The sequence below is a fragment of the Plecotus auritus genome, assembly GCF_963455305.1.
Source record: "Plecotus auritus genome assembly, chromosome: 4".
In the NCBI taxonomy this organism is placed as follows: Eukaryota; Metazoa; Chordata; class Mammalia; order Chiroptera; family Vespertilionidae; genus Plecotus; species Plecotus auritus.
The window spans coordinates 190,765,085-190,786,606 of record NC_137775.1 but is presented as its reverse complement, the minus strand read 5'-3'; the positions used below and the strand labels follow the sequence as shown (position 1 = coordinate 190,786,606).

Sequence of the window (21,522 nt, the reverse complement as noted above, 5' to 3'; positions counted from 1 at the left end):
AGGACACGCACCTTGGAAGCCCCCGTCCAAGAAGCCCAGCCCCCCACAGGGTCTCACAGCTCAGTGGCCCACAGGCAAACACCACCCGCGGATATGAGGGGGCCTGTGCGGTCCCCCCCCCCCCCCCTGCCGTGGGGGCAGCTCACTGTGGGCACGGCAGAGTCAGGGCTCTCCCTGAACCATGGCCAGGGCAGGGGCCCAGCCAGCACCCGCTCAAGGCCAGGGTCAGCCCTTTGCTAACTCAGCAGCAGGGTCGGCAGCGCCCCCTGCTGGGAGAGGAAGGGGCCGCGTTCCGCGTGCCACAGCTGGGCGGGTCCTCTCCCACCGCACCCCACGTGTGTCTTTTTTTAAAAATATATTTGTATTGATTTCAGAGAGGAAGGGAGAGAGAAAGGAAGGGAGATAGAGAGTGCACGCCCCCCATTGGGGATCGAGCCCGCAACCCAGGCCTGTGCCCTGACCGGGAATCGAACCCTGACCTCCTGGTTCCTAGGTCGGCGCTCAGCCACGGAGCCCCGCCGGCCGGGCCCTTTCAAACAGTAAATCCCCACCTGAGGGTTGCGAGAGAGTTCCGCCGCTAGAAACGCATCGCACGGCGGCAGCCACGTGGGGGGCGTCACGAGAGTCCCCACGAGGAAGAGCCCCTGGGATGAGAAACGTCGGGGGTTCAAACGCAGCGACCGACACCATGGGCCCCTGCGCAGAGCCGACGGCGCATGAGGCATCGGGGCTGTGGGAGCCGCGTCCCCGGCTTCCACGCCCTGTGATGGGATGAGCACCGGAAGAGGCGCTGACCTCAGGGTCAGGTGACAGTCGCACCCAGGACCTGCAGCGAGGTGACAGCTGAGTGGGGACCAGTGGGGGGGGTGAGGACGGGCCGGGTGCGGGGCTGGGCCGGGGACATGCTCAGATTCCTGAGCCCGGACACGTGAGCGTGTATCAGCCGTGGGCAAACTACGGCCCACGGGCCGAATCCGGCCCGTTCGGCTGTTCTATCCGGCCCACGGAGCCGAAAGAGCGGAGGGTTCTCTTGCTCTCCCCTCCGCTCCTTTACTTTGAGTTTATATTAGTTCACACAAACACTCCATCCATGCTTTTGTTCCGGCCCTCCGGTCCAGTTTAAGAACCCATTGTGGCCCTCGAGTCAAAAAGTTTGCCCACCCCTGAATTAGGTGGTTCAGCGCCTGTGGGATCTGCAATCCACTCCGTGTGTGGGTCCCGGTCCGGCCCGCGGTCACCACATTATGTAAGAGGTGGTTTAGACACAGGGCGGGCGGGAGAAGGTCTCAGTTCACCCCAAACCGACTCCGCCTGATCATTACACACAGCAAGACGAGGGCGGGCGGGCCCCTCGGCCCGGCAGCTCTCAGCGGCCCATGGCGAGATCCTGGCCACCGGCCGTCCCTCCGCCCGAGCTCCCTGCACTGAACATCAGTGGGGCCCGCAGCCCGCGGCCTGTAGCCGACGCGGCCCTACGGGAGCCTCCGTAACCAGCCGCGGGAACACAGATGCCGTCGGCTGTGCTCACTCCCCCCGAGGTATTTTTAACTCCACGCCCAGGCGCCAGGCTGGAAATCGCTGATCTGGGGAGCCAGGGCTTTGCCCGGCGCTGGAGGGCAGCCTCCACTTCTCTCCCCACCCCCACACGCGTGCACACCACATCGCTCGCGCTCACGGGCACATACACTGTCACACACACGCTCACACACACGTCCACACGACATGCACACCATCATACATTCACACCCACATGCACACCCACACCCATGCTCACACAGTCACACACACACACTCACACACTCTTACATGGTCACTCACGTGCATACCTAAGCTTACACATTCACAGTCACGCACACTCACACTTACATACATATACAGCAAGCTCACACACACTCTCATACTCAGGTGCACATACATACAAGCTCACACACTCACACTTACATACATATACAGCAAGCTCACACACTCTCATACTCAGGTGCACATACATACAAGCTCACACACACTCTCATACTCAGGTGCACATACATACAAGCTCACACACACTCTCATACTCAGGTGCACATACATACAAGCTCACACACTCACACTTACATACATATACAGCAAGCTCACACACACTCTCATACTCAGATGCACATACATACAAGCTGACACACTCACACTTACATACATATACAGCAAGCTCACACACACTCTCATACTCAGATGCACATACATACAAGCTGACACACTCACACTTACATACATATACAGCAAGCTCACACACACTCTCATACTCAGATGCACATACATACAAGCTCACACGCTCACACCCCCCCCCCATCACAGGCTCACGGGCACCTCATTTCCTGGCTAAGCGCTGAAGCTCTTCCCATGTGCTGGCGTGTCCACACAGCCCCTGCTGCCCTCTGCTCTCTGGCTCCTCAGCCCCTCCCAGCGCAGATGCCGAGGCGGACACCACATCATTCTAGATGGGCTCCCTCCCTCCTGCCCGCCCCGCCCCCCTGCCCCCCTGCCTTCCTGCCCGCCTGCCCTCCCTGCCCTCCTGCCCTCCTGCCCTCTTGCCCACTCCCAGGCCCACAGCGAGGCTGGAGCCCCGATTCCCTCCTCCCCACACCCTAAGGGCCCAGACTCAGAATTCCTCCCCCCTCCCCCCGCCCCCCCTGGCTGGTACCCATTCTCAACCAGTAGCAGCAGGCGCCACGCGGCTGATGCCAACAGAGACATCAGGAAAGAAAACTGTGGCCCCCGACCTGCTCCAGACACAGCCGTCACTGCGCTGGGGTGCAGAGCCCTCCTGGGAGGGACGGGCACACCCACCTTCCCGCCTGGATGCAGGGGCCGCTGTGAGATGCCAGCCCCATCGGGCCTGCATGCAGCCGCCCGTGGCCTCTCCCCGCGCCCCCCTCCCCCCGCCCCGGGCCCTGCACCACCGCCTGTGCGCTGTGCTCAGAGCAATCTCGGGACCAGCTTCCCACGGGGCCAGCACCTGCCAGGGGCCCCCACTCTGAAGAAACCGGGGTATCCAGGACCTGGCGTGAGGAGGAAAAGCCCGGTCCCCCGCCTGCTGCCCTCCAGGTCCTCCCTGAGGGTGAGAGGTGACCCCTCAGCAAAGTCCATCGAAGCCTGTCCCTGGGCCGCTTCCTCCTAGACTTGGTCTTTAATATTGTTATTGATGTCAGAGCGGAAGGGAGAGGGAGAGAGAGAAACACCAATGATGAGAGAGAATCATGGATCAGCTGCCTCCTACACGCCCCCTCCTAGGGATCACGCCCACAGCCCAGGCCTGTGTCCTGACCGGGAATTGATTTGTGACCTCCTGGTTCCTAGGTCAACACTCAACCGCTGAGCCACGCCGGCCAGGCCCTCCAAGACTTTGAATGGCCAGGTGTGAGTACGGGGCCATGCGAACACATGAGGAACCGGCCCGGGGCACGCGGTGGCGATGCACAGGGGCGCAGACCCCGTGGGGAACAGGCCGGAGCTAGAAAATCAAACACAGATGGGCTCTGAGGAGGGACGGCGAGCGCTGCACGGCTGAGGCAGGGCCCAAGGCTTCCCAGGCCTGAGCCCCATTCCTTCCTCTGAGCCGGCCTGTCTGCCTGGGATCTAACGGGGTTAGTGACCAAGCAGAGGGCACGGGGCTCGGGGCGCCGGCCCCGCCCAGCCCAGGCAGCCACTGCCCTCTCGTCACCAGGAGGACGCACGGCAGGAGCACGAAACACACGGAGAATGGGTCCTCGTCGGGGTTCTGGGGCAACCAGCTGAGATGGTTGAGCCCACCTGCCCTCCTGCCCCCCTCATCGGGGAGATGGATGAGCCAGGATGTGACGGGCCGGGCGCACTGTGGGGATGTGTGCCACCGGAATGCCTGGGGGGCGGGCATAGGGACTCAGTGACTTATCTAGGCCAACCCGTGCCTGCTGGGGATGGATCTGCAGGGAGGTTCCACCTGGGAGCTTGCCTAGCCCATGAGCTAAATAAACCACATCTGCACAGTAGCTTGAAGAACTTTTCCTGTTTTTCCCCCTTTTTAAATGGAAATGTTTTAGCTGTGGAATTTATTTAATTGAAGTTGAGCTTCAGAAGACAGCTGAGTGGGGACCAGGAGGAAGCCTGTGGACCCCCCCAAGGCCACGGGGTGCCCCCCAGCTGGGCCGTGAGCGGCTGCACGCGCTTGGCGCCCAGCCAGGAGCGGGAAAAGCAGACCTTGCAGAGGCCCCAGCGCATCGCCAAGGCCCGTCTGAGGTCCTGAAAAGGATCCCATCATTAGCTTCGTGCAAAGCAAATGAAACCACGTAAATCACGCGTGAGAACGTTCAGCAGGGCCGCGGGGGCAGACAGGTGCAGGCACTAAACCAGAGGAACACGCGGAGAGGCGACGGAGCACGGCCCTGCCCTGGCGCAGGCACTGAGGCCCGGGCTCAGCCCCGCGCAGCGGACCCGAGGGACAGGTGAGGGGCAGCGAGGAAGCAAAGGGAAAAGGGGCGGGGTGGGGCTAAACTTTAAAGTGGATAATGAAGGCAGGGCATCAACACAGCAATATCTAAGCCAATAATACCAGTCGCAGTAAATCTTTTAAGTAGAGACAAAGTACCAAGGTGAAGCGATATAAAAGCGTTCCCATATATCCAATCCCGGTTTTGTTACGGGGTCAAGCAACTGAAAATGTGCAGCTAAAATGAACCCCCAGCCGAAACCGGTTTGGCTCAGTGGATAGAGCGTCGGCCTGCGGACTGAAGGGTCCCAGGTTCGATTCCGGTCAAGGGCATGTACCTTGGTTGCGGGCACATCCCCAGTGGGAGGTGTGCAGGAGGCAGCTGATCGATGTTTCTCTCTCATCGATGTTTCTAGCTCTCTATCCCTCTCCCTTCCTCTCTGTGAAATATCAATAAAATATATTTAAAAAATAAATAAATAAAATAAAATGAACCCCCAGACACAGCCCACAGACCCGAATTAAAGGTGGACAGATGGGAGAGAACGGAACCCATGCCATAAAAACTCCATCCCTCTCCTAAGGGCTCTTTCCACTGAGTTGAAGTCTGAATCAGACCCGAGCGCCCTGTATTTTTTTTTCATGTATTTTATTGATTTTTTTACAGAGAAGGAGGGAGAGGGATAGAGAGTTAGAAACATCGATGAGAGAGAAACATCCATCAGCTGCCTCCTGCACACCCCCCACTGGGGAGGTGCCCGCAACCAAGGTACACGCCCCTGACCGGAATCGAACCCGGGACCCTTCAGTCCGCAGGCCGACGCTCCATCCACTGAGCCAAACCGGTCAGGGCCGCCCCTGTATTGTAAACGGGCGCAGCCTCAAGCTGAACACGTTTGGTATCAAATATCTCTGCTCACTTTTTAGGACCTTCTGACCCAAATAACGCAGGATGATAAATTTAATAGCGAGGCACAGGAAGGCCTGGAGGCCTCAGCTGCTTATTATGGTCTGAAGAGACGCCCTATAACCTGTTTTCTTAATAATGATGGGCGCAAGGTTGGGTGCACACACATTTTATGACTTCACTTCCCAGATCCCAAATGCAAGAGGCCCCTGCACCCAGGCCCGTGTGTGCGGCTGCCACCCCGCCGGGCCGGGCACGGGGGCGGCAGAGGGAGGCTGGGTCGCAGGCCACGGCGGCGGAGGCGGGAGGCCCAGCGGGGCGCCGACCTGATCACACTTTAGTCCAGTCACCCTGACACACCCACAGCCTCTGGGGAGCATTTAAAACGCAGTGAGATGATTTGATATTGTGACAGGGACATGTCCGACGCCTCTCATTTATTAAGGAAAGTTATAATTACAAAAGAATACAATTCCTGGGCCCACTTTCCACTTTACATAGGAGAAGACCCCACTTCTACGCTCTTGGATGAATTGCCAACATAAAGAAGAGCTCGTTGCCAAAACCGGTTTGGCTCAGTGGATAGAGCGTCGGCCTGCGGACTCAAGGGTCCCAGGTTCGATTCCGGTCAAGGGCATGTACCTTGGTTGCGGGCACATCCCCAGTAAGGGGTGTGCAGGAGGCAGCTGATCGATGTTTCTCTCTCATCGATGTTTCTAACTCTCTATCCCTCTCCCTTCCTCTCTGTAAAAAAAATCAATAAAATATATTTAAAAAAAAAAAAAAGAAGAGCTTGTGTCTAGAGTGTTGTTAAGCAATGTGACCCCAATAAACTTAATAGGGGAAAAAAAAGAAAAAGGAGTAGCTCACAAGTCCATCCTTTAAAAATAGAGCGCAAATTAAACGGGAAAAGCTTAATGGAAAGAATAATTATGCATACTACCACTTTAAAAAAAAATAGAAACACATTTTCTAACACGGTGGCCAAAAAGCCTAGAAAACTCTTTTTTTAAAGCTACCTACCTGGTAGGGGGGGCTGTAAGAGATCAACCGAAGAACTTGTACGCGTGCATATGAGCATAACCAATGGATACAAGACACTGGGGGGGGGGGCAGGTAAAGGCATGTACTAGGGCAGCCCTGGGCAGCTGTTCTATCCGGCCCGCGGAGCCGAAAGAGCAGAGGGTTCTCTTGCTCTCCCCTCCGCTCCTTTACTTTGAATTTATATTAGTTCACACAAACACTCCATCCAAGCTTTTGTTCCGGCCCTCCGGTCCAGTTTAAGAACCCATGGTGGCCCTCGAGTCAAAAAGTTTGCCCACCCCTGTGGGGTAGGGGAGGCCAGGGGGGAGGTTAAAGGGGGGGGAAAAAAAGGAGACATATGTACTACTATTTGTAATACTTCAAACAATAAAAAATAAAAATAAATAAATAAATAAATAAAAATAAAGCTACCTACCTAAACATCTGACAGTGGCGTACACGTGTTAATACCCCACTAATATCTGTATGCTTGCAAGAGCAGAACAGCAAATGCCATTGTGGGAAGCAGGCCTGCTACACTTAATAAGCTCAAGTGACCCACTCTGATTAAGTTTTAAAAAAATGATTCCCTGTTCTAATAACTTGATTAAATTATTAGAGGAGGGAACCGGCTATGTGTCCCCGAAGCTCACGCGTGATGAACCCGATCAGCAAGCTGCTGCTGATTTCCCACCAGCTTCGTGCTCGAAGGCAGCCACGGTCACACGTGCCGGCTGTTTCGACGCTTCATGCCACCGAGATTGTTCCTTCCAGTCCACGCACACGCGCGTTTCCTCCATGGAATCAAACCGACCGGTGTCCGGCCAAACCCCGAGCCCTCGGCCTCCTGGTCACGGAGGCCAGTGGGAAACGGAGCCTGTGTCCCACCACCGGCTCTCGGGTGGGCCCCACAAATACACGGCTAACCTGGAAGGGAACAGGCCATCGGAGCTGGGCTGGAATACATTCTCAAACGTTACCGACAGGCAATCTGCCTTCCCTGGTGGTCTGGAATATTCCGTCAGCTATTACACTTCCACCGAGCCCTAGAATCCCTTCAAGTCACACCACGTCGGACTTGCCGGCTCCTGTCTGTATACACACCCTCCTTCCCAAAGAATAACTTTCACCCTCGCCAGGTCGGCTCAGTGGATAGAGCGTCGGCCCGTGAACGGAAGGGTCCCGCTTTCGATTCCGGTCAAGGGCGTGTATCTTGGTTGCAGGCTTGATCCCCCGCCCCGGTCAGAGGCGCATGTCGGAGGCAACAACCAATCAATGTGTTTCTCTCACATCAATGTTTCTCTCCTTCTCTCTCGGTGCCTCCCCTCCCTCTCACTCTCTCTAAACATCAATGGAAAAATAACCTCGGGTGAGGATTAACAACAACAAAGTTAGTCCCGTCATTGTTCCTAATAAAATTACTCAGAAAAATATACAATTTCAACCCAATTAAAAATGCATTTGCGTGTTCTCAGCAGAGATAAGGAATAACTGCCTATTAATAATTCAGCCAGGCACTCGATCCGTGAGTTTGCACTCGGCAATCTCTCTGTCCCTCCCACCAGCCTCAGGAGGGCTTTCCTGGACCTGACCGGCTCCTGAAACCTCCTTCCCCATGGTCCCCCGCTGGCGCCCCGAGAATGAGTCCCGTTCGCGACTTCCCTTGGACCACTGTCCCCGGCCGCTCCTCGGACTCGACGGCCGTGGCGGCGGCACCAAGAGAAGCCGGGTCACTCCCCTGGAGCGCGTGGCCGGCTCAGCCTGGCTCTCAGGCAACAGCGGAGCGGCCGGAGGGGACACCGTGGCCGCCAGAAGCCACGGCCACAGCCGCTCCAAGCCGGACTCCTCACTCCACCTCTCTCCTGGGGGGCGAGTCATGCTCGTATGGCACATAAAAGACTAAAAAAAAAAAAGCCAAGACCAGTGCTCTCCTCGGATTCTAACTCACCCGATGAATCAACACGTGATTCTTGTCTGGAAATAGAAGCATGTTGCTATTTTCTTATATATGTATATATATAGATAGATAGATATGGATGGATACAAACATGTAGACTTATAGACATAAATATATGTTTATAGATGTATAGGTATATAAATATATAGATATAGATTGATTTCAGAGAGGCAGGGAGAGGGAGAGAGAGAGTGAAAAACATCCATGATGAGAGGGAATCATGGACTGGCTGCCTCCTGCACGCCCCACACTGGGGATCAAGCCTGCACCCCAGGCATGTGCCCTGACCTCCGGGTTCCTAGGTCCACGCTCAACCTCTGAGCCACGCCGCGGGCCCTATTGCTATGTTCTTGCTGTCTCTTCACTAAAGGCCATAAAACAATGACAACCATAAACTAATGGGGAATCACGGACAATACAGCTGTGTGTCTATGTTCTTGGGCAAAGATGTGCAAACAAGCAGATGGGGTGCTGGAGCATCCGGGACAAGTCCCCGCTTTACCCTGCCCGGGGTGACCGCCCTCCGCTCCCTGGGGGCCGGGGCGAAGGCCCCCGCAGCGCAGGAAGCACACCCAGTGGAACCCGACCCGGCCAGCACCTGGCGGGGCCCAGCCTCCACCCAGTCAGTCTCCGGGGATCGTGCACACCCCCGGGGCCGGGCGCTGCGGGCCTGGAGACCCTCTCCCCCCGGGGATCGTGCACACCCCCGGGGCCGGGCGCTGCGGGCCTGGGAGACCCTCTCCCCGGGGATCGTGCACACCCCCGGGGCCTGGCGCTGCGGGCCTGGAGACCCTCTCCCCCCGGGGATGTGCACACCCCCGGGGCCGGGCTCTGCGGGCCTGGGAACCTCTCCCCGCGCTCCTAGGCGGTCTCTCCCTAACGCGGCTCAGGACACAGGCCGGCGGAGCAGACTTCAAGGGAAGCCTGCGGCCTGGCCCAGGCAGAGGCACCGGGACAGCTCAGGGCCTCCCCGCCGCACGGCCTTTGGGGGAGACCTGTTTGCTCAGAGGGAATTACATAACCGCCACTAAGTGCGCCGCAACGACAACAACAAAAAGTTCTCGTCCACATTCCTGGCTCCACACGACTCGCCCTGCGGACCTGGCTCCCTCCCGGCGGTCTGGGGAGGGGGGGGTTGTGTTTGGGGTACTGGTTGTGCAGCCAATGTGGAACCCTCCGGGCCAGGCGGGAGGCCTGCGCCCGCCGCAGGGTGAGTCAGTGGGCACAGCCGGGAGACACTCGCTCCCAGGCGGCCCGGGGCGCGGCAGTGGCGGAGCGGAGGCGGGCGCAGGGAGCAGGTGCCGCGGCCCACTCATTCCATTCGCCCGACTCATCGCTGTGCCCGGTCGCACCTGCCCGCCGCCCCCGGACTGCGCGCGCCCGCCGCCCGCCGCCCGCCTGCCGCCTGCCCTCCCGCCGCCCAAGGCCCCGCGGCCCGGGGAGTCGCGCGGTTCAGACTCCAGCTCGTCCCGGGAAAGGGCAGGCTGCTTCCCTGGGAGGAGGGGGAGGCCGCTGCGAGCCCCGAGTGCGTGTGGCACGGGACCCGCACACGCGCGGCGTGGGGTGCAAACACCCGCGAGTGCAGGTGCGGGCAGCCGCAGGGACCGGAGCCCTCACTTCAGGTCCAAGGCCTGGTCCCAAGTCAGCCGGGTCCCACCCCGCGCCCGGCCCGCAGTCCAGGGGACCCGGAAAACAAAGTCGGGGGGTGGGGGCGATTGTCATGAAAGCCTTCGGGCCGGTGCCCTCCCTGCGAGCCCCCTGCTCCCGCGGCAGCTGTGGCCCAGAGGGGACCGGGCTGGGAAGCCGGCGCCAGGCACGGCCTTAACGGGGCTGCAGTCGGAGGCCAACCCCCCCCCCCCGCAATGCGCCCCCTCCCCCACAACACCCCCTCCCGGGACGAACGCTCGAGGGACCGCGGGGCCTCGGTGGGGACCCTGCCCGCGGGGACCCCGGAAAGAGCGCGCGCACACCCGCGGACCGGGCTGCGGCCTCCGCCCGACACTGTCACCTGGGCAACCGCCTGGGCGCACAGAGTCCACAACCCCCTTCCCGCTCGGGGTGCCGGCCAGAGTCCGGGCGCCCAGCCTGGGGCAATCGCGGCAGCCCGCGCCCCTGCCCCCGCGGTTTCGTGTCCTCCCCGCGCCCCGAGCCGGTCCCCCGGACACTCCCCGGTTCCTCCCCCCGCCACCCTCCCCGGCGCTCGCGTCCCCGCCGCCCGGCCGCCCGCTTACCCGGTGGGGGGCTTGGCCGCCGAGGCGCAGGGCGCGTCCATGGAGCCGCGGGCAGGCGAGTGAGGAGCGCGCCGCCGCCCTCATCCACTCCCTCGGCGCTGACCCCTCGTCCGCCCACGCGGGCCGGCCGGGACGGAAGGAAGGGGCTGGCGGCGTCGGGGCGGGCGGGGGCCGGGCGCGCGGGGAGGGGCGGGGAGCCAGGTGCGCCGCGCCCCCGCCCCGCTGGCTCTGCCGCGCCCACCGCGCGCCGCCCCCGCCCAGCGCCCCGCCCGGCCCGCCCCGCCGACCTCCGCCCCCGGGAGGGAGCGCGCCCCTCCGGCAGGTGGGGGCGGGAGGCGCGGCTGCGAGGCGGGGGCTGGGGGTGGAGCTGCGGGAGGGGCAGCGGGGGCAGGAGTGAGGTTGCGGAAGGAGCAGCGAGTGTCCTGGGTCGCTGGGCACCTGGGCCGACCCTGAACTCCAGCAGAACCTTCCCCCGCGCAGCCCATACCCAGTGTGGGGGGGCTCCCAGGGGGTCCCCGCCCCGCAGCCCCGTCCTAGCTCGCGGAGGAGCCCCTGCGGCCCGTGGGGTCGGAACTACCAGCCCAGGCAGCCGGGGCTGGGCCGGAGCCAGTCCCCCGCAGCCCATCTGCTGGGCGGTCACCCTCGCACTCCTCCTAACCCGCCCCAAAGCAACAGGGGGAGTTGGGTCCTGTGAAAGAAAGTCTGACCCACAAGCAGGTCCAGTTCCCCATTTCGCGTGGTTCCAGGGCCGGGGAACGAAAGGCCTGGAAGACGCAGCGCCGGAGGGGAGCCTGCAAGCGGCCAGCGCGGAGGAGGTGCTCCTCCCGGACCCCGAACTTGGATGCGGTCCAGAGGCCCGCCCAGCCCTCCAGCTAGGCCCCGGCTCTCACTGACAAAGAGGGGAGACCGGTCCTTGCCACAGCGCCAAGGCCTTGGGGCCTCAGGCCCGGGCACCCACCCAGAACCGGATTCCTACCTGCGCGCAGGGCCTTGGAGGTCACGCCCTCAGCTCAGCCTGCGGGTTCCCTCCCAGGGCGCTGGCCCCCCGCGGTCTCGCTCAGGTGTCCGCCTCCCCCGCCTGCGCAGGAGGCTCAGGCCGCCCCGTCCCGCCCAGCTTCCTTCTGAGCATTTAACTGTGTGTGCACGTGCGCACGTGTGTTGCTGTTTATGTGTATTTAAATAAAAGTTCATATTCATGATGAACAGTTTATATTTGTGTACATTTAGCAACAAATAAGCATGGGTGTATACACTGTATATAACGGACTATACATGTGTCCATGCGTATCCTGCTCAGGATACATTTGGTCCAAGTCCAAGTGCGAGCTGTCTGTCTCCCCTGCAGCAGGGGAGCGCCGTGAGCACCGGCCTGGCCTGCGTGGGTTTTATTCCTCTCTGACCCTCAGCCTCTCGGACAGAGCCTGGCGGGGCGGACAGAGCCCAGCGGGGGACAGAGCCTGGTGGGGGGACAGAGCCTGGCGGGGGTCAGAGCCTGATGGGGGACAGAGCCTGGTGGGGGACAGAGCCTGGCGGGGGACAGAGCCTGGCGGGGCGGACAGAGCCCAGCGGGGGACAGAGCCTGGCGGGGGACAGAGCCTGGCGGGGGTCAGAGCCTGATGGGGGACAGAGCCTGGTGGGGGACAGAGCCTGATGGGGGACAGAGCCTGGCGGGGGGACAGAGCCTGGCGAGGGACAGAGCCTGGCGGGAGACAGAGCCTGATGCGGGGACAGAGCCTGGCGGGGGCTTGGGTGCTCCCTAGGGAAGGGAGCACTGAATGCAGGCCCCTCCACCACTGCTCGCTCTCCCTGAGGGCGGAGGGCCGGCAGCTGGCCCTTCCCGCTTCTCTGGAAGGCTCGTGGCCCTGGAGGCCAGGTGGGGGAAGGGCTCCAGGGAGGGGTGGGAGCCCAGGGCAGAGGAGGGATGGGCCCAGCCCCTCTGAGAGCCCAGGAGAAAGTCAGGTCACAGGTCACAGGTCACAGGTCACCAGGGGCATTTTGGTGACGCTAATGATCCCACCCTGGCGACTGGAAGCAGCCTGGCCCAGCACCACTCCAGCCTGGCCTGAGCAAATCAGTGGAAAAACATCCTCGGGGAGGGATAAAAATAATAAACATAAATAAATCTGAGAAAAGAACACACACTTTCCACAAAGTAACCAACAGTTGGCAGCAAACTTGACTTTACCGGCACCTGACGGCCACAGAGGACATGCTCTGTCCGTGCCCGGTGGAATATTCATCCAAATCAATCCTATTCTGGGGCCAAGGCATTTCCAACATTTGGATCATTGATCTCCCTCCCAGGAAGTTCTCTGAACACAGCGGGTGAGCCAGGGGAAAAGATCCCGCTCCCGCACTCCTGTGACCGGATAAAGGGCACATTGACCCCCTCCCGGGTTTCTGGTTCCCAGCACAGAGCTTCAGAAATGCTTGGAATCTCCAAAAGGATTATCTCTTGTTTTTCCTGATGAGTCACTTCGGACTGTACCTGACTGAATGCTTGCGAAACGGCCCACGGTGAGCCTCAGCGAGTGTGCAGGAAGAAGCTGGTCACGTCGGAGCAACGAGGCCTCTGGTGAGAGGGTGCGAACCCCGGCCTCACCCCCGGCCTCACCCCGACCTCACCCCCGACCTCACCCCGACCTCACCCCGACCTCACCCCGACCTCACCCCCGACCTCACCCCCCGACCTCACCCCGACCTCACCCCCAACCTCACCCCGACCTCACCCCGACCTCACCCCCGACCTCACCCCCCGACCTCACCCCCGACCTCACCCCCAACCTCACCCCGACCTCACCCCCAACCTCACCCCGGCCTCACCCCCGACCTCACCCCCAACCTCACCCCCGACCTCACCCCCAACCTCACCCCCAACCTCACCCCGACCTCACCCCCGACCACACCCCCAACCTCACCCCGACCTCACCCCCGACCTCACCCCCAACCTCACCCCGACCTCACCCCCAACCTCACCCCCAACCTCACCCCCAACCTCACCCCGACCTCACCCCCGACCTCACCCCCCGACCTCACCCCAACCTCACCCCCCGACCTCCTGGGACAGAGTTCACTCAGGTGGCGCCGGTTTAACTCTCCATGACGGTGTAATGAAACCTGGATTTAAAATGCTGAACACCGGGTTCAAGGGCGCTTCCAGTTGGTGAATATATTCATGCACCTGGAGGGTGGCCGCACCCCGACTTCATGGGGACGGGGGCCCCAGCACTCAGGAACCTCCCAGCCTTGCCTCGTGTACATTTTTAAAATATGTATACAATATATGTTTTGATTTCAAAGAGGGAGAGATAGAAACATCAATGATGAGAGAGAATCGTTGATCGGCTGCCTCCTGCACGCCCCACATTGCAACCGGGGCGTGTGCCCTGACCGGGAATCGAACCGTGACCTCCTGGTTCATGGGTCGATGCTCAGCCACGGAGCCACGCTGTCAGGGCCTTAGTACTTTTTATCTGCCAGGAATAGTAAGCAAAAAACAAAGAGATGGGAAGAAATCGGTGAGGGAAGTCGATATCTGGAAAACTCTCAATTTTGAAAGCCAAATGCCACACATTTAAGTAAGCCAAAGTAAGCAGCCAAAACGAAAGTTGGGAAATATTTTGAACGGAATGAGAGTGAAAACACACTGTATAAATTCTGTGGAATGCTGTCGAATCAGGCGGGAGGACCATACGTAGCTGGGAACACCTGGATTAGAAAGTAAGCAAGGTCTCGCCTGCCTGTCAGCGTGGCTCAGTGGATAGAGCGTCAGCCTGCGGACTGAAGGGTCCCGGGTTCGATTCCGGTCAAGAGCATGTACCTTGGTTGCGGGCACATTCCCAGTAGGGGGTGTGCAGGAGGCAGCTGATCGATGTTTCTCTCTCATCGATGTTTCTAACTCTCTATCCCTCTCCCTTCCTCTCTGTAAAAAATCAATAAAATATATTAAAAAAAAAAAAAAAAAAAGTAAGCAAGGTCTCGCCTGTCAGCGTGGCTCAGTGGGTGAGCGTCGACCTAGGAACCAGGAGGTCACGGTTCCATTCCCGGTCAGGGCACACGCCCGGGTTGCGGGCTCCATCCCCAGTGTGGGGTGTGCAGGAGGCAGCCGATCCATGATTCTCTCTCTTTGACATTTCTATCTCTCTTTCCCTCTCTCTTCCTCTCTCTCTAAAATCAATAAAAACATTTTTTAAAAAAATAGAATTGGCGACGTAGTTTTAGTGGACAAATTCCACGAAAGACACAAATTGCCAAAGCAGAAAGAAAGAAAGAGCCGGAACTCGCGATGGCCGTTACGGACAGTCCGTCTGAAGCTCATCAAGGCCTTCCCAGGAAGGACATCCCAGGCCCCGCAGGTGGTTCCACTGAGTCTGCAAACAGCATGAAGGAAGGGATACCGTCAGCCCCGCAGAACCCCCTGGGAAACCGAGGCGAGGGGCCAGCTCCCCCGGGGCCAGCTCCCCCGGGGCCAGCGCCCCCCGGGGCCAGCACCCCTGGGGCCAGCACCCCCCGGGGCCAGCACCCCCGGGGCCAGCACCCCCGGGGCCAGCTCCAGTGGGAGGCAGCGCCGGCCTTGAAGCCAGAACACAGTAGCAACAGCCAGTACTTCTCAGGAACGTCAATGTAAACACGGCCCCCAAATCTTAGCAAATTCAGGTGAATAATTTGTAAAAAATATACATCCAGTGATCAAACGAAGGGGCCAAGCAGGTTTCCCCTAGAAACAAACGGTTGGTTTAATTTTAAGAACCAACCAATGGATTTTGGATGTTAATAAAATAAAACGTGAGCGCCAGCGGATCACCTGGATTCACACAAAAACAAGCATCTCACTCTATTGTGCAGCACGAGTGCTGACCCAGGGAGACACCACTGGACATTTCTGAGTGAGAGCAGAGAAGGCCCGAACACCGAACACCCAGCGCAGAGAGCGGCAGGGAGGGTGGGTGCCAAGGGCCTGATAAGACCCCCCTGCCAGTGACCTGGGGGCGCTCACGGGGCGGGGGTGGGGGGGAGTGTGAGCCTGGGAACTCACGGGGGGCGGGGTGGGGGGGGAGGGAGGGAGTGTGAGCCTGGGCGCTCACGGTGGTGGGGGCGGGGGGGTGGGAGTGTGAGCCTGAGCGCTCACGGGGGAGTGTGGGGCGGGGGGAGGGGTGGGAGTGTGAGCCTGGGCGCTCACAGGGGTGGGGTGGGGGGGGAGTGTCAGCCTGGGCGCGCTCACGGGGGAGGTGGGGGGGCGGTGAGTGTGAGCCTGGGCGTGCACAGGAGGAGTGTGAGCCTGGGCAATGCTCACAGGGGGAGTGTGAGCCTGGCCGTGCACGGGGGGAGTGTGAGCCTGGCCGTGCACGGGGGGAGTGTGAGCCTGGGCAATGCTCACAGGGGAAGTGTGAGCCTGGCCGTGCACGGGGGGAGTGTGAGCCTGGCCGTGCACGGGGGGAGTGTGAGCCTGGCCGTGCACAGGGGGAGTGTGAGCCTGGCCGTGCACGGGGGGAGTGTGAGCCTGGGCAATGCTCACAGGGGGAGTGTGAACCTGGGCAATGCTCACAGGGGAGTGTGAGCCTGGGCGTGCTCACAGGGGGAGTGTGAGCCTGGCCGTGCAGGGGGGGGGAGTGTGAGGCTGGGCGTGCTCACAGGGGAGTGTGAGCCTGGCCGTGCACGGGGAGAGTGTGAGCCTGGCCGTGCACAGGGGGAGTGTGAGCCTGGGCGTGCACAGCTCCCCTCCTTGACCAACCATTAGCTGCCCTCGCCTCTTGTGCTGCGAGGCGCCCGAGTGAAGGCACGCCTCCTTCAGGGAGCGGAGGTGCAGCCTCATGGGAGACCGGCCTGTGACCGGCCTGCTCTCACTTACACCGGCCCTTGCACAGCAGGTCTTTCCCGAGGGCCCTCAGGCTGCGGGGCGGCCTGCCCGCGGCCCGCGCACCTGGCGGAGGTGTGCACCCGGAGCCGCTATCGGGGATCAGTGATACCGAGAGTCTCAGAACAGGTGTTCCTCAGCGCTGGGCTGGGCCAGGATTGCTTAACAGCGTTATCGCTGACCAGGTGAGACGGATGGAAAGCCGCTGCGGCCTGTGCAGCTGATCCAGAGCGGGGTGGGGCCTTGGCTCCGGGGAGAGGCAGGCGGGCAGGGAGAGGACAGCTGGCAGGGAAGCCGCGCCTGTTTTCGGGGGTTTTTGTTAATCCTCACCTGAGGGTGTTTCCCACTGATTTTTAAATATGTTCATCGATCTCAGAGAGGAAGGGAGAGGGGGCGGGAGAAACAGCAATGAGGAGAGAGAATCACTGAGCAGCTGCCTCCTGCACGCCCCCCACTGGGGATGGAGCCCACAACCCAGGCTGTGCCCTGACCGGGAATCGAACCGTGACCTCCTGGTTCATAGGTCGACGCTCTAACCACTGTGCCACCGGCTGGGCTAGAAATAACTTTTTTTTTTAAATATATTTTATTGATATTTCACAGAGAGGAAGGGAGAGGGATAGAGAGCTAGAAACATCGACGAGAGAGAAACATCGATCAGCTGCCTCCTGCACACCTCCCACTGGGGATGTGCCCGCAACCAAGGTACATGCCCTTGACCGGAATCGAACCCGGGACCTTTCAGTCCGCAGGCCAACGCTCTATCCACTGAGCCAAACCGGTTTCGGCTAGAAATAACTTTTTATGAGTGACCTCAAGGGCAGGGCAAACCCCGCAGCACTGCACAGCTGCTCCTCGAACCCTCCTGCGAACGCCTTCCTCCCCGGAGCCCGGCGCCCGCTCACCTGTCCTTGGCTCCGGAGGCCCCAGGCACCTCATTTTCACGTTCTGTCTCAGACTCTCAGGATGTGGGGCTCCCGGGCAAATGTAACGAAATGTGGTCATTTCCTCTCCTTCGTGTCTCATGGCAATGTGATGGCTAGACCCACAGGGAGAACCTGGGGGGGGGGGGTCGAAGGGCAGTTTCTCCCTCCCCCACAGGAGAAAGGCGCTCTGCTGCGGTGCGGGGACTTCCTGCACGCCCCCTTCTCCCGCGCCTGTGGGGGGAGGGGCAGAACGTGGCCGCAGCCGGGAGCATTTCACAGATGGCGCCAAGCTGTCCACAAAGGCCTTTTGTCTCGGGTCCCCTGCCATCTGACAGGTGTCTGGGTCCGTGGTCTCCACCAGGCACAAGCTGCCCACCGTCCTCTGTGGGGTTCACGGGGATCCTTCCTCTCTCCAGGGAGAGGAGCTGGGTGAGGGGCGGGGTCCCAGGAGGGGCGGCCGCATCCCTGGGCTGTCCCCCCCCCCCCCGACCCCCCGAGCGACCAGCATCACAGCGCTCCTGTATCCGGTCACAGAAATGCCACCCCCTCGCTCCCGCCGTGGAGATGGAGACGCCAGAAGGTGCAGCTCCCTGCAGGCTGACCGGGAGCCTTTCAGCTTCCTCTCCCTCACGGAGGGGCCGGCACCCCTCCCACCCCCTCTTTCGTTTGAAACAATATGTTTATTTGTATTGATTGATGTCAGAGAGGAAGGGAGAGGAGAGAGAGAAATGCCAACAATGTGAGAGAATCCTGGATCAGCTGCCTCCCGCACGTCCCACACTGGGGATGGAGCCTGCATCCCGGGCCTGAGCCCTGAGCGGGAATGGAACTGTGACTTCCTGGTTCAAAGGCTGATGCTCAACCACTGAGCCACGCGGGTGGACAAGGGCCGGCGTTTCTAACACGTCACGACCAGTCGTTACGCTCCTGGGAGGGTTCCGCAGGACGCCGGGTGCGTGCTTTCCGGTTCAGCACCTGCACCCACACGTCGTTCAGACTGAACACACGTCCAGCCGCGTCTGACAAGCCGCTGCGACTGCAAGGTCGTCTGGTCCGGCGTTGGCCGTGGCAATGCACTTCCGCAGAGAGCGTGCACCCGAGGGTTTGCCCTGAAATCCCAAGCGGAGGCAGCACGTCAGTGCGGGCTGGGCTCACTGCCCACGAGTCTTGGCCACCTGATGAGGCCTTCGCCTACAGAATTCTTTCGTTATTGTAATGATATTGTATCCAGGGGCCCTCAAACTCCGGCCCGCGGGCCACATGCGGCCCGCCGAGGACATAGATCCGGCCTGCCGGTGCCGCTGCCTGTCCTGCTTAGCAGCCGACGCGTCCCGGGCCCGCAGTGCACATAGGAATTTGTTCATAGTTTTTTTTTTTTTAAACTAGGGTCCGGCCCCCCAATGATCTGAGGGACAGTGAACTGGCCCCCTGTTTAAAAAGTTTGAGGACCACCCTAGCCACTTTGGCTCAGTGGATAGAGCATTAGCCTGCGGACTGAAGGGTCCCGGGTTCGATTCCGGTCAAGGGCATGTACCTTGGATGCGGGCACATCCCCAGTAGGAGGTGTGCAGGAGGCAGCTGATTGATGTTCCTCTCTCATTGATGTTTCTAACTCTCTATCCCTCTCCTTTTTTCTCTGTAAAAAAATCAATAAAATATATTTTAAAAAAAAGAAATTAAAAAAAAAAAGTTTGAGGACCCTTGTACGTATACATTATGCCTCTCTAATAACTTGGAAAGGCAGGATCCTATCTGTGTAACTTGATATACATACTTAAATACACTTACATACGTACATACATGTGTGTATGTATATACATGCACACACTTTATATATACATGTGCATATTTGTATATATGTGTGTGTATACATACACACATATATGTACATATGTGTGCCTGTACAAACCCTTGAACAACATGGGTTTGAACTGTACAGGTCCACTTGTTTTATTTATTTACTTATTTATTCACTAGAGGCCCAGTGCACGAAATTCATGCACTAATACGGTCCCTAGAGGCTGCCGGCTGCCGACTGTGGCCTCCCTCTCTTCCCCCTGGCAGGCCCCGCCCCCTGGTCGAACTCCGGAACTCCCAGTGGAGGGGACAATTTGCATACTATGCTTTTATTATATAGGATTCATTTAACTCGGAGTGAGAGTGAAGCAGATGTTATTCAGACAGAGAAAAAGAAAAGCAGGGTGCCGGAGCCGCAGTGAAACCGTCCTCTTAAACCACTCGCACAGGTGAGGGTACCTTGAGGGGAAGCTGTGCTCCGTGGGTGGGCACCTCAGGGCGGGTGGGCACCTCAGGGCGGGTGGTGGGCATGAACAAAGGCTCCCGTGGGCTGCACACCTGGGCAAGGTGTCCACGTGACTCAGGGCCCGTCTACAAAACGGGTCATAAAGTGCCATTCTCAGGCGCCCCCTCCAGGAATGAGATGATTTGTTCACATTGATGATCGTGTTTGCAAATGAGGCAGCGACAGAAACACGCGAAGCGATCAGTCCCTGTTCTCTGCTGAGCGCAGCAGGGACCAACACTGGCCAGTCCGGTGGCCGGCGTGGCCGCAAGTGTGCAGTCCTCGTCAGGGTCGGTGAGAAGGGACCGCTTCCCGGCACCGGTCAGGGAGGTGCTCACCGTGTAAATCAGATATTCCCCCAGAATCGCAGTACCTGAAAAGCTGGCAAATGCTTTTACGTCTAAAACAAAGGGAAGGGACATCGTACAAGCGGCTCACCGACCCCCCCTCTTCCGAGGTCCTGTCCCAGCTCCTCACCTTCCCGCCGTCGCCCTCAGAGCTCCTGGCGTGGGCAATGAAACTCCTTCCAGGATAAAGTGAATCGTGCTTTGGGGTTGCTACCAGTGGGGCCTTACGCTGGCATCTGCTTTTCAAATATCGCGTCTGCAGGAAGCGGGTGTGTCAGCAGCCCACGTTGTAATCAGACAACCCAGGGGTCTGGCCGCCTGGCGCTGCCGGAAACCGATCCTTGTCCCACTAATAGAGAGAGGTGGACAGGGAATCCGGAAGGCTGGTCAACCTTAAATGCTCTGAAAGGTCGGAGCTAATCACTCACTGTTTAGTTGAGACATGGGTAGCTGAAGCAGCCTCCACCTGTCAGTCTTATGTAAATTCTTGCTGATGGGCTGTTATTGGAATTGCCTGCCTGAAGGCTATGGGTGTATCCCAGTCTTAATAAAAGGGGTGGCAAGGCCAAAGCAAAGAGTAGTCCTCCCCCTAGAGGTGGGCTCCGCCTGGCCCCCAATATTCCCAAATTAATGCTTTTCTAGTCTCTTCCATTTGCGTGCAGCCCTCTCCAGAACCCGAACCCTGAACCGGAACCCTGGACCACGCGGGACGTGAAAGGGGTTCCCACATCGTGCGACTTGGGCCAATTCAGCAGAGACAGGGTTGCGTCATGTGACCGTCTATCCCCCCACCCTGCCGGCCGCAGGGAGAGCAGCGGGTCACCCCCACACATCTGCTCTGCCCCCGCAGAGGCCAGCTGCTTGTATTGGGTAGAAGGGCGAAGATTACACGGGGAAGTAAGAACTACAGGAGCGGGGAAGTGGGCAGGCATAGTGGGTACAGGTGACAGGCCATGCGGGCTGGGGGCGGGGGCGGGGCAGGGGGTTGCAGAGGATGGGGGGCACCTCGGGGACCAGATCACAGGCCACGGGGGCTGGGGCTGCAAAGGGCAGGTGCCTCGGGGGCTAGATTGTCTCAGCCACGAGGTTGTCAATCTTTCCATGAGGGAAGGCCGTCCTCGGGACAGGAGGACAGACGGCATTCCGACCCAGGGCGGCAGCTCCCGGCCAGGTGCGAACTTGCTTTCTGATCCGAACGGAACCGCGGTTACCAGAGCAGGACGCACATTTCCCGTCATTACAGCTGGTCCCCGATGTTCTATTTCTGCCCCTGACAGTATTTCCATAAAAGAAAGCTTCGGGAAGAACCTGTGAGCTGCCTTTACTCTGGGCCTGCGTTTGTGAATGGCGCAGGTTGTAAATTCCCTCTCTCTGCCTTTGGCCCCGGGCAGCCAGAGGAGATAACAGGACACGGGATCTTTGGCGTCTCTCTCTCCAAGATGTAGCGATTAAACCCCATGCCTCTCTCTCCTGCGCAACTTAGGTGCACCGGTGTGATGGGGGAGGGGGGTTACTCATTAACCCACTGGCTCAC

The 21,522-nt window shown here is 59.5% G+C and overlaps 1 protein-coding gene across 9 annotated transcripts in view; it reads right to left on the bottom strand.

Moving 5' to 3' along the window:
- The window catches only part of COBL (cordon-bleu WH2 repeat protein), a 114,452-nt gene extending 103,638 nt beyond the window's left edge, over positions 1-10,814 (bottom strand). For 5 of the 9 annotated variants that reach the window (XM_080666974.1, XM_080666975.1, XM_080666979.1 and 2 more), the window contains exon 1: positions 10,560-10,813. In XM_080666974.1, the coding sequence (XP_080523100.1) occupies positions 10,560-10,600 (41 nt within the window). In that variant the 5' untranslated portion in view covers positions 10,601-10,813. Of the gene's footprint in view, positions 1-10,336; positions 10,423-10,559 lie in introns of those variants that run through there. The other 4 variants (XM_080666977.1, XM_080666978.1, XM_080666980.1 and 1 more) reach the window with 3 other exon arrangements.
- Positions 10,815-21,522: the final 10,708 nt, after the last annotated feature.